This window comes from Coturnix japonica, chromosome 22 (genome assembly GCF_054131305.1).
Source record: "Coturnix japonica strain WE chromosome 22, WE-NBRP24, whole genome shotgun sequence".
NCBI classification, from domain to species: domain Eukaryota; kingdom Metazoa; phylum Chordata; class Aves; order Galliformes; family Phasianidae; genus Coturnix; species Coturnix japonica.
This window is the reverse complement of record NC_140684.1, coordinates 6,746,290-6,762,026: the sequence shown is the minus strand read 5'-3', so window position 1 is coordinate 6,762,026 and position 15,737 is coordinate 6,746,290. Positions and strand designations below refer to the sequence as shown.

The window sequence follows — 15,737 nt, the reverse complement described above, 5'->3', positions numbered from 1 at the left end:
CTCATCTTGCCGTGTTTCTGATGAACACTTCCAATAATTGCACAGAACGTTTCAGCTTAGCACGTCAGCGTCACTTCCAGTATCACTTCTGTGTCAGGAACAGCATTTCCCAGTATTCAGCTCTACTTCTCCAAAATTAATTTACAATATTGTCATTATATGTCATTTTCTTAGCTGTTTTAAATGCTGATAAATACAAAACATTTCTCTTTTCCATTTTCTCCATAAGTTCTGCATACTTTTTCAGTTCTAATTTCTTCCTTTTTCTCATGTAAAACACACTACACTCTTACCTTCCTAGACAGAATCAACATTTAATCTGATTCTTGTTTGGTTTTGTATTTGCTTCCTATGTGTGTTGTCAACTGATGATGGGATTTTACTGGGTAAACTGTACCGTATTAGCTAAAAGTTCTCAGCTTGGCATAGTTAATGTGCCACGTACATCACTTCAGCTGTTCTTTCTTGTAAATGAATTATGTGATCAGTGCTGTCATTTGGGACCTTTCCAGACTTCTGGAGCTACTTTTAACTACCAAAAAAAAAGAGAGAGAGAGAACGTCACTTTGCTGTTCTTGTTATTTCTCCCAATATCCTCTCCTTGCTTCTTGTTTCTAGAGGATTCACCAGGTAATCTAACCCTCATAACCAGCCATCTCAGTACCAGAGAAAGAATGAGAAACATCATAGCACTGTAATGAAGACACAAACCTAGTAAGGTAACAAATTGTTCTTAAAAAGTCCCCTCATGAAAGTTGAAGATACTGCTAAAAGTAACTCTGTCTCATGAATAATCACATTGAAATAAAACGTTTTATATGAAGCAATATACTTTCCTATAGCTCTTAGTCAGGAGACCCGCTTGAAGACCAAATGGTTATCTGCCTCATAACACATAATATTCTCTAGCTCTACTGTGATGGGTTACGTTCAAGTAAACCGGTAGCTTGGGTGTAATACTGAGAGTTCCCTTGTGCTGCTTCATTCTCTCTTATTTTTGTTTAAGTTTTTCAGTATTTTACAGACAAAAGCTGCTCACTAAACTAACTAATCCTTCCGGTGCTTCCTTCTCTAGGAGGGTAGTGCCTGCTGCTGGCCCAATGGAGGGAGTGTTACTTTCTTCTAAACAGTCAGACCTAAAGAACTCTTGTGAAATCATTGGCATGATGCCGTGTTTCCATAGCAGTCACACTGGCAGAAGGTACTGCTGTGAATGTTAACAGCTCCGTGGCACAGAGCCCCGTGTACCGCTGTCTCTCTGACTGTGGTGTTAGTGGAATTACTTATACTTGAAGCTTGTCATAATGTTTGTAGGATTAGGGTCTCTAACTGTAGCCAAGTAGCAAAGTGTTTTTAATTCAGTAGAAAACTGCAACAAGCAGAAGCACTTTTTTGCTTCATAGCTGTACAATTGTATAGAAATGAGCCGAATGAGAGCTGAAGGAGTTTACGCTTGTTCTACCCATGCACTCTTGCCTAAACAAAAGCGTGATTGTAAATGGGCTGCCCTTGGAGCTGGCTGAGATTCTTCTCAGGAAGAATTCAAAAGAGATTATGTTTAATGCTCCCAGAAGAGTTCTAGTGAGTGTTTCATGGAGATGTTTAAACTGTATACAAATACCCAGTATAACTGTAGGTATCCATTTGTTTCTGTTTGGTTTTTGTGTTACTGTTTTTTAATCATTCTACTTTCCTAGTGTTGAAATACTGTTTGTAACTTACTGCCTTTGCTTTTAACCAAAAGCATGAGATGGCATTACTGAGAGCTGTCGTTCATCACTCTCCATGGCTCTATTTCTCCCATTTTCACACTTACCTTTTCTGATGACGTAGCAAAATGGGCAGAACAAGTATTTGTTTTAATTGCTGATGATGCTTAAATAATCGGACAGGATCACTTCACCTTGATTTAATCGTATTAAATTAAGAAAACTTTGTGCAAGTTGTGCAAACCTGGTGCTTATCTTGTGGAGACACTGAGCTTCTGGAAGGTAAGCACGTCACTTTCTAATCTTCCTATCTATAAAATGTTCATTGGGATGGAAGAGGTAAGCATAAGAGTTACAGCACTCAGACTGATCTTCATTTTCAGGTTTGTTTGTAAGCGCACAGAACATATGAGCTTACATAGAGGGTTTTGTCCCCAGGACAAGTCCTGTCATATCAGCCCATCTTTCTCCTGTGATGTTATTATGTGGATGCAAGTGGAGGACGTATCTTTCATTTTGCCATTAGTAAAGCTTTTACATTACCTCAGATGAGATTCTTATAAGTCAGGGAAATAAATGTACCATTATGTGTCAGCAGTGCTGGTTAAAAAGACGCACTCACAAGAGATATCAGGGATTTGCTGACCAAAAAAAAAGCACAGTTTATCAAGTAAGTTTTGCATAAGGTCTTACTTGGATCAGGCACTGTAGCAATAGAAGAGAAACTCTTAAGAAACAAGGGTTCATTAGCTGAAACCTCAGAGAAATACTTGTTTAGAACAGGTTGGACTTCTGGCACAAACAGTTTGAGGGTGGTTGATCCCCACTTGAGGCAGAGACCGGATAAGTTTCCCACTGTTTTCTTAATCAGTAGACAGTTTGTAAAGACAGGTGAGTCAGCTTCCATCCAGTTATAGGTTGACAGAGATCGTTAAATAAATAAAACACTTGAGTAAACAGTGTTACCATCTGACAAAACCACAATTTCAGAGTTTGCTTGTAAGTGTTTTAATGAGGTATGCGAAGCATCAATTGCCTTAAAATACGCTTCTGTGGACTATTGATGAATATTGCATAAACCTTGGATTTGCATGCATCTCATGTCTTTTTAGGTTGAGTAACAGTGATGTTGAGTAATAGATGACAGCTCAGGTTCTCCTGTAACCATGTTTTAATGAAATCAGAGTTGTATAGGTAGGAAATATTACTGAATGTTCACTGCTTAACCTAGTTTGGAGATTCTTTGGAATGGAAACTATTTACCTCTTAGATTATGTTATTGTTGATAAGACAAACTTCTCTTGGTAGCCACCTTGTTTTTCTTTTGCTGCCCCACCTAGATAGAGATATTTGCTTCAGTGGTTTTGCAGCAGTAGGTACCTAACATTAACCTGGTACCAATCCATTACAGTGTTATTAACTTATTGATACTTACCTTGGGTCTTCACTGCTCAGTGAATAATCAACTGACCTTTCCACTTTGGAGAAGATGTTTTCAAAAGTTCTTAATATTTTCATTACGAATTATTTTATAAACATGGTGCCATTTGCAACAGGTGTTTCATGTAAGAGAAGTACCCAACGCTCAGAATCATTAGAAAATCCAGAACACAATTTTGCAAACAAATATATGTTTAATTGCATTTTATAATTGTCTTACAGCTGTTAAATATATTATTTTACTGTATAATTTATTGCTCTTCCAGTTCTTTAAGCAGTTCATCAAAATGAGTAATGTACCATTTGGCTTTCTCCTTTACTTGCTTTCTGATTACATTTCCTCCAAATCCAATGAAGCAGTCCTTCAAAACACAAAGAACAGGCACATATATTACTGCAGTCCTGTTTAAGCTATGGAGCAATTAAATTTGTTTATAAGATTGTATTTTAAAATTACAGTGTTCTTCCCCACCTCTTCCTCTATTTTACTTGGCACGTTCATTTCCATATTTATGAACAGGAACTTCATTAACATCTAATTTCATGCCACTTTGGTTATTAGAGTTTTGTTCTAACAGCAAAGGTGTGCCTCAATACCTTGTAACTTCCAGACTGTTCAGATATGAGATTTATACTGAGAATCTGATACAGCTGTGATGCAACATAGAGCCTTACTATGCAAGAATGAGTTAACAGCTGAACGTGCATGCAGCATCTCACAGTTATCCCTATTCTGTTTATCTTAACTCTGTTTACCTCATTTGATAGATACCAAAAGTAAACATTAACCATGATTTCAATCATTAACCACGAACAGTCACCGTTTCTAGATTTTAGAAAACAAACTGCAGTGAAAATAATGTTTAAAATTTCCACTGCTGCTTTTTTGCATTCGGGTAGAAAATATTAAGTAAATAGTAAGCTCTTTTGATCACGCATATATTTAATGCTAATCCGCAGTAGACCTTAAAGTTTGTTCCTGTGCATTACCATATCTGCCCCTAACACTGGCAAACCAGAGGCACTGGGGTATTTTTTTTGTAGAGTGAGGTGCCTGAGATGAGACATAATTAGAATCTCTCATCTCTGAAATGACCACTTATAAAAGCTGTTGTTCTAGTTTGTTATTTTTATTCTGTCCCTGAGATAGGGCTGTCTTCAAAGGTGTCGTCACTCTGCAGTGAGATGAACCCTGTTGCTAGGCTGGTATCAAGTAAATTGTGCATCAGATCTGTGTCAGATCTTCATGCTTAGCACAATATCAGTGTTCAGAAGTGGAATCTTGATAGTGATAGAACCTCTGTATGGGGCCTGGTGTGGAGGCAACCACTCTGTCAGTGTAGATGGGAAAGGCAGACATCATACCAGCTTGATTTGCAGCAAGGTGCAAGGCTTTATGCAGTTCTGGACAAAGCCAGCACCCTGGAACATTTGCTGAGTTTCAGATGAGAGAAACCAGCCACTGCATGATGCAGCTTTTCTAGAGGAAACTGCCTGCACTGATCCCTGAAGTGCTGCATCTCTTGAAGTCCTAGGGAGGGAATTTAAGCTGCACTTTTAATACTTACAGCAGGAGGACAGGCTTCCATGTCTGTAGCTCCATCTCCAATCATGACTACTTTCTTAAAGTGGAACTGTTCTTTCAGATGAGTGATAACCTTTCCTTTCCCCCCTGATTCAGCTGTTGGTTGTGTTTCATCAAATCCTGCGTATTCTCCTAGAACAGAAGAAGGATGAGTGAGACACATAGCATATTTTCATGTCAGTGCTGAAAGAATGCCTATGGTGTTTTCTTCAGAATACAGCTAATTACATGCAGTCCTGTAAGCCTCACAATCTCAGCATCCCAAAGAAGTAATCAGAAGGTAAGCATAAAAATTAGTATTGTACCTAAGTCTTCAGTGGGCTATGAGCAGAAATGCTAAGACAAAAGTAGAAACCCTGTAAGGTAGTGTGTCAAATCCATTCCCAGTCATTCTGGTCTAAGCATTTGAAAAGCAGCATCCAGTAGGATGTATAAACAGCGTATAAAACTCTTAAGAACCAACCTCACTAACCACAGTTCTGCTTGATTACACTAGCTTAAAGTCCAGAGCAGCTGTACTAAAGTTAAGTTTGTTGGTCACCATACATACCTCAAAGTCACTGAGAGTGAAGTTTGCTTCTGAAAGCAGGTAAGTGTAAAAAGATCTTTAAACTTGAAAGAGTGAGAGAGAATGAAATTCTGCTGTCAGCAACTGTAAAGCTTTTTAACTTTGGCACAAGTTGTGATTTAAAAGTGACTACTGCTCTATTTCATGTATCTGAGTAATGACTTAAACTCGTGTTTTGGGGGGAAGTCTTGTAATTGGAGACAGACATGGTCTTTGAGCTGGTAACAAGGTAGTTTAGTCTGAACAATATCTGTAACACAATATCTGGCAGTATATTTCTGAACACACAAAAAAACGGCACTGATTAATAGAGGACATAGCTGTTAGGGGAATCTCACCATTAAAGTAAAACTTCAGCCTGTTTGCAAAAACGTTTGCTGTTGGAATGTTCAGCTGTAAGGCCACGTGCTCCACGATGCTCTGAAAACCCCCAGAGACCAGGAAGACCTGTACCCCTCGTTGATGAAGCCTGTTCACCAGCTCCCTGGGAAGAAAAGTCACCGAGCATGAGTGTCAGGCAGCATCTAGGTGTGTAAAAGGATACCCAGAAAACCAAATTATATCTTTAGTTCTAAACAAGTCTATACACTTATGGTGTGTGCTGCTTTCCAGCTCCATCCTAATCTTCTCCTAGAAATTTTTCCATATTTTCTTTGCAAGTTTGTGCTGGAAAAGAGCTGAGTAAAACCATCTTGTCTAGAGGCAAACAGGTATTTAGTTGCTCAGAAACAGGCACTGCCTAGAAATGTTTCCTTTACACTTCCATACTGGAAAGCAAAGTGAAGGCTTGTAAGAGACTGCATAGAGAGGGAGGAAGAAAGGGAAGGAGTGAAAAGGAAAATCATGTGATTCTAAACACACAGAAACAGTGTTCCCTTTGTGGCTGCATCTAGCTATGCCTTCTACAGAGAAAGCTGAGCCTATGATTCCTTTTAAGGAGAAAATAAAAGCACAATGTTGTCTTAAAACTACTGTATGTGCCAAAGAGAATTTAGTTTTACAGCTATGGCAAGAATTCACAATAAAGGAAACAATCTAAATAGCAAGAAAAACCTTTCCAGTTGAATTAGTTAATGTTTATTCTAAACCCAAAGTTGAATATAAGTATTTTATAGGTTAGGTTATTTCAGTTTTTTCTTACCGTATTCCTGGTGTTAGCTGAGGTGGATTGTCAGATATTAATTTCTGCACTTGTTCATAGGAGGGCCGTATGAGTCCTAGTCGTGCTGTTAAAGCTGCCTTGAATGTCACAGTGCCACCCATAGCTCTGCGGGTCCTGAATTGAGATCCAAACAAAACAGATCAGTGACACTTAACAAGTTGAGGTTTCTCCCAAGGACTGTTAGTTTATTATCATTGGCTTTAATTATACCATGCTACCTATGTTGTAGAGGACAAGATTGGTACACTGAAAAGGTTGGTTGTAATCACTGGTGGAAGTGATCAGATTCTTTTAAGAACCAGTGGCACAAAGGAGAACTGAATCTCTCTGTGAGTGCAGTGTGAACCATTGGAAACACTGTCCCTAAGCTGCCAGCTGACTGAAGTCTCTGAAATTAACAGGACTTTTGCTGCAGGTTTCAGTGGAGCCATCGGCCTCAAAGAGGTGAAGAGGGCCGTCCCCCCTCCTCCGTCTCACAGTCAGGTTCTGCTAGTGCTTAGCCAGGTTTAACAATGAGACCTTATGATGCTACATCAAAGAAATGTACTTCAGAAGATTTGTTTTAGTATAGTCTTATCAAGTGGCTTCGCAATTTTAAAAAGTAGAGTTATTATGCTCAGCCTCATCCATGCTTACTTTTTACTGCTGTTCATGTGAAGTAAACAGCAAATATACGTACATCTCTGCAACAGCATCTCCAACTCCACAGAACTTCGCAAGCTCATCGATGCCTTCTTCCCTGATGACTGTACTGTCCACATCAAAGCATACTGCGTCAGCATTGCGGAAGATTTCTTTCATCTCCAAAAGAGACGCCATCCTTTTAGGAACCTTCTTACTGTAAGAAGATAAGATACATTCTTTCTGTGAGTCACAGTACAGGACTCCGTCTTGAGCCATTGGAGCGACTGGTCTGGTCGTGGTGAGAAGGGTCGAGCACAGCCTCCTAGCCAGCTTTTATCAAGGTGTGAGCAGTGGTGGAGGTCTGGCTCGGCTGCTGATTTGCTCTCTGTTGTTGCTGCCTACTGATGTTCAATTTACGTTATAGGTGGGCCGTGGAGCTGTGCACAGCTGCTGATTTGTTCTTGGTAGGTTCAGCCCATTGATACTCATTACGGGTTCAAGGCTGTAGTACTTGGCACTTGCTGAACCATCAGACTGCCAACTACTGTGCATGACTCAAAATTCGCTCATCTTGCCTCAGCTACTCAAATACATCTTGATTTCTTATCAGATCCCATGTGCCCCTTAAACAGATCAGTGAGTGGTAGTCCCTAAATCATTAAGATTACAATCCTTTTCTGTCTTGATTACTATAATGTGGGTTGAATTAAGTTCCCAAAGCCCACAGCCACTTTTTTCAATAAAAATACCTGGCAGAAATTTACTTTCTACCTTTTTACATCTGTTCACTTGAAGGTGCTGAGCACTTCTGCAGATGAGAAGCTCAAGATGTTAATTGGATTTTCTTACTCAACCCTACCAATCTTGTGCCAATGCTGAGCATCAGTGCTGTTTCCTGAAGTGACTTCTATGTGCCTACTATGAGGTCACAGCTCAATAGCTAACTGTTAAAGCAGCAAATAGAAGCCTTTGCATTTATTCCCACTAGGCCTGGTTGTAGATGATGGACTTTTTCCTGCCATAAGGCAGAAGTGGTTGTCTAAGTGCTTTGGGTTGTTCAGACTGAAAGCTGCTGTTCAATCTGCACTGTTATTGCTGGGCTAGCTCCTAAAGGTTTCATTTTTATTAAGTTCTTAGGTGCACAAGTCAGCATCAGAACAGCTCTGCTTAACTAAGGACCAATGCATTGACTACTGCTTAGAAACCTGGGATCAAACAGAGCTAACTGCAGTCTCAGTTCCTCATTGAAAGGTAAAATAAAAGGCTGTACTATTGAAGCAACCAAACCTAAGGAGTGAAACCTGTTGTGTAAAGAACCATATTTGTAAGTTAATCTCTGTTTACCAGGTAGATATCAATGTTAAATATGAAAAAGCAAGAAACAAAAAGGCAGTGAGTCATGTGACAGATAGAAGGCAAAGCCATGAAACAGGACTACTTAAGGTCTTCTAGGTATTCTTGCGTTTTGTGGTCTGCCGTTCTGTGATTCCGTGATATGATTCTATGACCCTGGCTCTGATAACCAAAATGGGTTCATAACATTTGCACAAGACTGCCAAGGTGACACTGTTTCTTCCCTAATGTTCCTGTTTTTACAGGTGTGAATGAGATTTGGAGAGCAGTTCCCACTCAGCCCACAGTTTGACAGGTCTCTGTTCTTGGTGCATTGGAGCTATTCCTTGCACAGACATGTTGTAAAACTGGTACAGCCTTAAAAGTTTCATTCACAAATGAATTATTGCTGCATTTGTAGCACTGTATATAAGATACTATTATGTGCCATCAACATGACGTAAGAGAAAGCAATCTCTTTAGTGACGTGTGTTCTCTTGGACAGAGACTGGTTCTGAGCTAATACCTAGCAGCAGGTGGACACGTGAAACATGAATTCCAAGTTTACTTTGCGTAAGCCTTGGCTTGACATTGACTCCACAGCACTGTTCTGTACTTTCAGTGGAAGATTTTGATTTCCTGAGCAGGAGGGTTTTGACTTCAGGGCAGGGTTTGGCAGCCATTTGCATTTACTTGTGCAGTAACATTTTTTAAATAGCATTTCATTTATTTTTTTTTCCAGCTTACTGGAAATTATGAAGAATTTAGCCGTAGGTTTGGTGCCAATTTTCAGTATTTGTTCTACTGGACAAACTTGTTGCATCATTGTTGTGTGACATTTGTGTCATGTTATTCCAACACTGATTCCTTATTATGCAAAGCAGTCACATTGCCTCATGTTAACCTGAGGCTGCACTGCAACATTACCATATTATGATGCAATATCGCTGCATGGTGGCAACACTGTTATGTGATTCCTTGGTGAGAACTTGAAATGTATTTTTGGATACATCTTCACAATTTTAATCTGATAAAAATGTTATGGTTAGACACAGGCTGGGAGGAGGAGGAAGGAGGAGACATTCACTTTTCCTTCTCCCTGCTACCCCATTTCTCATACTTAATTCTCCTCTGAATATTCCTTACAATGATGAAAACACTGCTCTGAGCTTCACTTTGATGGATAACGCCATCTTCTCTTTGTACTACACAATAACTCTTGTGTCATCACGCAAATGATGTCTAACATCACACAAATTGGAGACATTGTGATCAACTGTAAAATAGTGAAGTTCATACTGGATCAAAGAGGAAAACATTTAAGGAAGTTTCAGCTATTGCAGGGAGTCTTGCTCATGAGAAAAACAAATATTAGGAGTTAAAGGTTGTTAGCTTGGAGTGAAATAAAGTTCTTCTGCTTTGGTCGGCAAAGCTCCAGGGCTGACCATCAATTGCAGAGGTTAGCAAATGCCACTCCAAACACTAACATGCCAACTTCAGTGACTTGTGACATTTTTTTCCCAGGCCTAAATGTAAATGAGAGCATAATGCAAGGCTAGTCGTGATTGAGCAACAGGCCACAGGAGTAAATGAAGTACAGGTCGAAGAGGGTCTGCTCCTTTCTTTGTTTTCAGAATTTTCACTAGGCCATCCTGCCATAGCAGTGACCAGGCAGCTGCTTAGAATTCACCTCCAGGTAACCTTGCAAGGGAAATAAGGACAGGCACGTGGCTCATGTGGCCAGGGATGTGGTCAAGGCATGGCCCCAGGCCTTTAGGTGTTCAAGTGTTTGGACAGCACTTTGTTATATGGTTTAACTCTTATGTTGCCCTGTGCGAACTCAGGAGTTGGGCTCAATGATCCCAGTGAAGCTGCAACAGGGGAGATTCAGGTTGGTAATCAGGAAGAGGTTCTTCACTGAGAGGCTCCCAGGGCAGTGGTCACAGCACTGAGCTGCTGGAGCTCAAAAAGAGCCTGAGCAGCTTTCAGTCATGCAGTCTGATTTTTGGGTGGCCCTGTTTGAAGCCAGGAAGGTCCTTATGGGTTCCTTCCAATTCAAGATATTCTATGATTCTTATCTGCAGGTAGGCGTCATCTGGAAACATGAGGAAGGAGAGTAGAAGTTCTGCAAAACCCCTCCATGGGCAAATCTTTAAAAGATTTAGTGAAGGAACAACAGTTTCTAATTCTAGTGTTATGGGTCTCTGTGGATGGGAGAGATTGAGTTACTCTGAAACACAGACCATCTGATTGCTTAGATGCATCAATGCTTCTATGAGAAGGTAAGAAAAAAGAAATTCCCACAACTAATAATCCTGTTCTGAATTGCAGAGTTCTGTCTCTGTATGAAAAAAAAAGAAAAGTTGGGGATAAAATCTCTGCTCACTCAGCCACTGTATTTCAAATAGGAAATCTATTTCCATTCTATTATTTCTATGCTGGAAAAGTATCCAAGCAGTAAACATTTCAACAGGTCTGATAATAAAATATAGTGGGGAAAACATGAAGAAAATTGGAAAGAGACAAAGCAATGGAAAGAGAAAAAGCTAGAGAGTGTGTAAGAAATGAGTGACAAAGGGATGGAGGTAGCATGAAAGTTGAGATGCAAATGGACGAAAAGGAAATCAGGAGGGAAAATGGAATTAATTCCCATGAGATCTCTGTGCCTCCCGACTGCATTAGAACACATGGAAAAAAACTGGCATTTCCACAAGAAATAGGATCTCTTTCGTAACAAAAGGTGGAGTCACAGAAGCAGGCCTAACAATTATGTAAGAACACATGCTAAAGGAAAACAACTGTAATCTTTTCTGTTTGCTGACGGGTCAAAGAAGGGCATATGGCACACTGTGAAAAGCTGGAACATCTGCAGTATCTGCAAGCTGTAATGGAAAAGGAACCTGCAGTGACACTCAGAACTCTGTGTGTTCTATGGCAGCTGCATTTTGATGAGAATTTGATGAGATCTTAACATATCCAATGTGTCTCCACTTGTTAGCTTGCAGAATTGCTGTCATGCTGCCACTTTGTATTACATTCACACCTACTGCTGTGGGGAAAAAAATGAAGATTAAGTAGATCTCGATGAAATACTGCTCGAAATATCTTTTTAAATGGATCATTCAGTATGCAGACGGTCTGGTGTTCGTGATTCACTTTCACATTTAACAGTGTGAGCATGAGCACTTCACTCTAGCTACGGGTGCACAGGAAGACCAATTTTGTTCTTACTTTGCCCAGAGTTATTTTCCTGGCATCAGTGCAGTCTGTCGCACTGGTTTGGTTGAGAACAAAGAATGAGATACATTCACAAGCAGGGTAACGTTGCACTGAACACGCACTGAAATTAACAGAAATGCAACCATATAAACCTGTTCCTGTTGCACTGATAGGAAACTGCTGCTTAGAGTGTGAGAGTCAGAAGTTTGTTCTTGATTTTTTTCTTAGGACCTTTCCCACCCCACATACAATTCCATTGGGGAGAATATCCACAGCAGAGCTTCCATGGTAGTAGCTTAAACAAAGCTGCTAGTCCTTCATTGCTGCTAGTCCTACCTCTGTAAAATGGAATTAGAATGGTAATGCATCTTTGTTACACTGAGGTTTAATTCTCAGTGTTAGCAGTGTGTTCTGAAAGCTTTAGAAGAGAGATTATATATTGAAACAGATCGGCTGTACTCCAGCAAATTCTTGCTATGTATTCCTGCAAGTACTTTAAAAGTTCAACCTATCCAGAATTGGGAGTTTCTGTAGTTATCAATGTGAAAATAGAAACATCCAGTCCTTAAGCTCCCTGAGGCTGATTCTAACTTCCAGGTTTTATGTTCAGATTTTAAAGGTAGTATCAGAAACCTGCATGCAAGTCACGAGATGGATTATTAGCAACTATATGTATCTGTACAACAATGCCTAACAACAAATGGATTGAAGCACACTTTAAAAGGTAGTTGAAAAGGGCTGGAGGGAACCTGGTGGATGTTGATAGACATCTCCCAGCTCTCCAATCTCCTCTTGCCTTTCCTGCCAAAATGATGATGCTTCCCCCCTGCATGATTGCATCATTCATTCATGCTGCTGCTATAAAGCAGGCACCGCACTGCTTCTGCATCTTGCTGGGCAGCACACAGCCCCAGCCTAAGAGATACAGCTCATTTTCTATGCGAGAAAAATATGTTAAGTGTTATGGAACTGAATCCACCAAATGCCAACCCCTTCCAAAGTGAGAGAAGAAAATGTTCCCAGTGACTTACAGTATGGTACTGGCCGTGGCTGCTGCTGCTGCCGCAAACCTCTTGGCTGCACCAGAAAAGAACGGATCAGCTGAGACCTTCAGTCACATAAATGCAACGGCACGGGCCGATCTGGAAGAAAGCCGCATTTTGTAAATCACTCTTTATAATCTGCTGAGTAAGCCGGGCTGGATGGTTTTTTTTTAAATGGTTGCACACATGTAACCAGAGAAGTCCAGCTGTTCGCTGACAGGCGTAGGGAAGAGGTGTAACCTTGCCTGCGTTGGGGGAGGAGCCGCTCGGGCCCGGTTCGGGCACTCCCAGCATGGGTAGGCACGGCTTGGCAGGGAGCAGGCAGCGCACAACGGGATGGGGAGATTGTGCACTGCCAGCCTGGGCACAAAGCAAGGCAGGGCTGAGCACACACGTACCTCTGCAGAGCAGGACGAGGGGTGAGAGCCAAGCACAGGCAGACAGGAGTTCCTCTTGGTGTGCAATCAGAGGAGAGGGATACTGCTTGCTTTCCCTGCAGATGAAAGTTTTTGTGCATTAAAACTGCAATATTGCATTGAAGCTGTTAATCGACAGCAAATCAGAGTGTGCATTATTACACCCCCCCCCCCAAAAAAAAATCAGAGATCAAAATTCATCATGACTTTTGAAGGCAAAATTCAATTTGCTTTGTAACAAGGCTCTGATTTTGTTTACCCTGCTAAAATGTTGTCAAAGCAACTGCAAATCTGCACAGCCTGTCTGTGCATGTGCTTTGGCATCTCTGCAAACACGGCTGTGGGCACCAGTGAGCAAACAGGAGGCTGTCAAGCCAGAAGTCTGAAGCCAGTCAGTTGTTTCAAGGTCAAGAAAGCCAGACTGCTGATGTAGCTGCTTTTATTTGTTTGTGATAGGAGTCTTATGACTGCTGCCCATCTGGAAAGATTGTTCTGCACCGCTGGATACACCGCTCACTTTCTATGCATGATCTCTTTTGCAATTCTGGCACTATTGCTCCTCAATCTTGTGAGCGTGAACTAAACCAATGCCCTTCTGTGCTTCTCCTTCCATGCCTGCCTTTATGTTTCCTCCAATGTTCGTAGTACTTGTATGAACACTTGTCAACGTAAGCATCTATCAGTAACTTCTCATATCAGGACATGCTGGTGGCAAAGAGCCTTTGCTGAAGCCTGGTGGTGTGGTTTGCTGTTTTCTTTGGTCCTTTACGTACGTTTTAAACAGATTTAGAAATCATTTCCGTGAATAAGGTTAAATAAAAACAGATCTTGATAAGGATGGCAGAACACTGCTCTTACTTTCTGCCAAGATAAGCAGCATGTTATTCCACTTGTGAGATTCACTGCTGGGGATTTCATGCTGGATATTCCCTCTACTTGGCTTAATTTAATAAAACTGTTGGATTTCATTCATGTAATTACCATGTTACCAATTCTAAGCTGGTGTAATTTGTTGCAGCTCCAGTGATTCCAAAGGATAATTTAGGCCTCCTAAGCCTCTGCCCTGCATTTTTGCTATGCGTTAGAAGCAGGTAAGTGGAACAGTTCAACAACCACAATGACAAGACTGAAAAGTGAATAAAAGCCTGTTGTGATTTCTGAAACACGCAGCAAAGTGGGTGTTTGCTGTGAAAATGCTGATGAGAAACGTTACCATCCTGTAACATGAACTACCTGCAGATGTGACCCAGCAAAGAACCACAGAGATCTGCCTGGATGCATGGAGGGGATGCTCAGGAGTTAACAGCATGGGTTATATGGATGTGTAACCTCAATACAAATGCAGCACCTAACCCTTGTATATGACTATGGAGCCTCCCCATCTGTTCTAAATGTGGAGACCATGAAGCTAAAGTGTCAGCAGCCAGCCCTACACATTGCAGGTGTGCAGGATGGAAGATTCCAGGGTCACAACTGCAACAGGGAAAACATGAAAATACACCGTGCCTGCCGCTCTGCCTATGGGTTTGACAAGGCTGCCATCTACTGAGAACAGCCTGGAGAAAGGATTGAGGCAAAAAATAATTACAAAGCAGAGAAGCAATAGCAGAATGTTTGTGTGTTGAGTGTGTGCTCTAGAAACTGGGGCAGAGCTGGGAGTTCTGGTGTTGTAGCTGGGCACTGAGGCCATGCACCCGAAACATCAGCACTCTCAGGGCTGGGTGGTTTTGTTTTTGCTTTCAGCAGGACAGTAGCATAAAAGTGAAGAATAAACATTAACAGGAGAATTCCAGAGCCCGGTTATGAAACACCAAGTGTAATTTCCTGCAATTTTGCAATGTTCGGTGTTTATTTTTAATGATTACAGCAGCAGGAGAAAGAAAAATAACAGAGAAAGAAAGGAAGAAAGACCCCACTGCCAACATCAGCAGGGCTGGTGAGCCTGCCCTTAAGCTTGACCCTCAGTCAAGCTTCCCCAAAACTCTACAGAGTGAGTACAAAATCATACCCAACAATTCGGGTTTACTATCATAGCTTGGAGTTTGCTGCCTTAGCTTAACGTTCACTACTGGATGGATACACCAGTGGGCCCATTGCATTGCTCAGCATCAATGCAGTGGATTGCAGAACTGCTGCTGCCAACCGTGGGAAGGTGTGTGGGGATTTATTCTGTGCTATCCATTATTTTGGGGGCAAGCACCTTACGAAATGAAGCAAGGCCTGGTATTGCCAATCACCCCAGGTGCAGCAGGCAGGTGTGTGGGGGCAATAGGGCTGGATGGGGCAATGCAATGCAATCTGAGGGGTGTGTAAGGACCACTCTTAGGTACAACCACCCATCTTCTGCCTTTTGGGAGCTCAAAGCCATTATGACCATTATCACATGTACATTGTGTAACCTCAGGGACTGGCCCTGTAAGCTGAACACCAAGATGCAGTAACCTTAATGCTATCTTTGACTTCCACAGGTCTCAGCATTACTTGGAGTGATTTCCCCCTGCATTAAGGAGCTGCAAGGGCTGCAATGAGGGAGCCTTGTTAGGTAAGTTTAGTTCTGATTAACCTCAGCTCTGGATTTTGACCAAGAATCACTTGGATTATTAATCCACCCCGCTTAACTATTAATTCCATCAACCTCA

The 15,737-nt window shown here is 41.3% G+C and overlaps 1 protein-coding gene and 3 long non-coding RNA genes across 13 annotated transcripts; 2 read left to right on the top strand and 2 right to left on the bottom strand.

The window, feature by feature from the left end:
* Positions 1-580: 580 nt before the first annotated feature.
* LOC146757408 (uncharacterized) lies at positions 581-1,942 on the top strand. The gene is made up of 2 exons (XR_014936581.1): positions 581-719; positions 1,076-1,942. It is a non-coding gene; the product is annotated as an uncharacterized LOC146757408 (long non-coding RNA).
* A 1,381-nt stretch (positions 1,943-3,323) lies between these two features.
* PSPH (phosphoserine phosphatase) lies at positions 3,324-7,395 on the bottom strand. The gene is made up of 5 exons (XM_015880492.3): positions 7,144-7,395; positions 6,444-6,578; positions 5,641-5,786; positions 4,718-4,866; positions 3,324-3,511 (listed from the first exon to the last, which is right to left on the bottom strand). The coding sequence occupies exons 1-5, from the start codon at positions 7,362-7,364 to the stop codon at positions 3,401-3,403; spliced, it is 762 nt and encodes a 253-aa protein (XP_015735978.1). The 5' UTR covers positions 7,365-7,395; the 3' UTR covers positions 3,324-3,400.
* LOC146757406 (uncharacterized) lies at positions 4,861-15,642 on the top strand. 10 transcript variants are annotated; one of them, XR_014936571.1, is made up of 5 exons: positions 4,861-5,014; positions 10,505-10,702; positions 14,117-14,189; positions 14,966-15,088; positions 15,567-15,642. It is a non-coding gene; the product is annotated as an uncharacterized LOC146757406 (long non-coding RNA). The 10 variants fall into 10 exon arrangements; XR_014936570.1 differs by lacking the exon at positions 10,505-10,702 and adding an exon at positions 5,231-5,323; XR_014936568.1 differs by lacking the exons at positions 10,505-10,702; positions 14,966-15,088; positions 15,567-15,642 and adding exons at positions 5,231-5,323; positions 14,338-14,706.
* Positions 12,664-13,489, bottom strand: LOC146757407 (uncharacterized). The gene is made up of 3 exons (XR_014936578.1): positions 13,358-13,489; positions 13,081-13,175; positions 12,664-12,781 (listed from the first exon to the last, which is right to left on the bottom strand). It is a non-coding gene; the product is annotated as an uncharacterized LOC146757407 (long non-coding RNA).
* Positions 15,643-15,737: the final 95 nt, after the last annotated feature.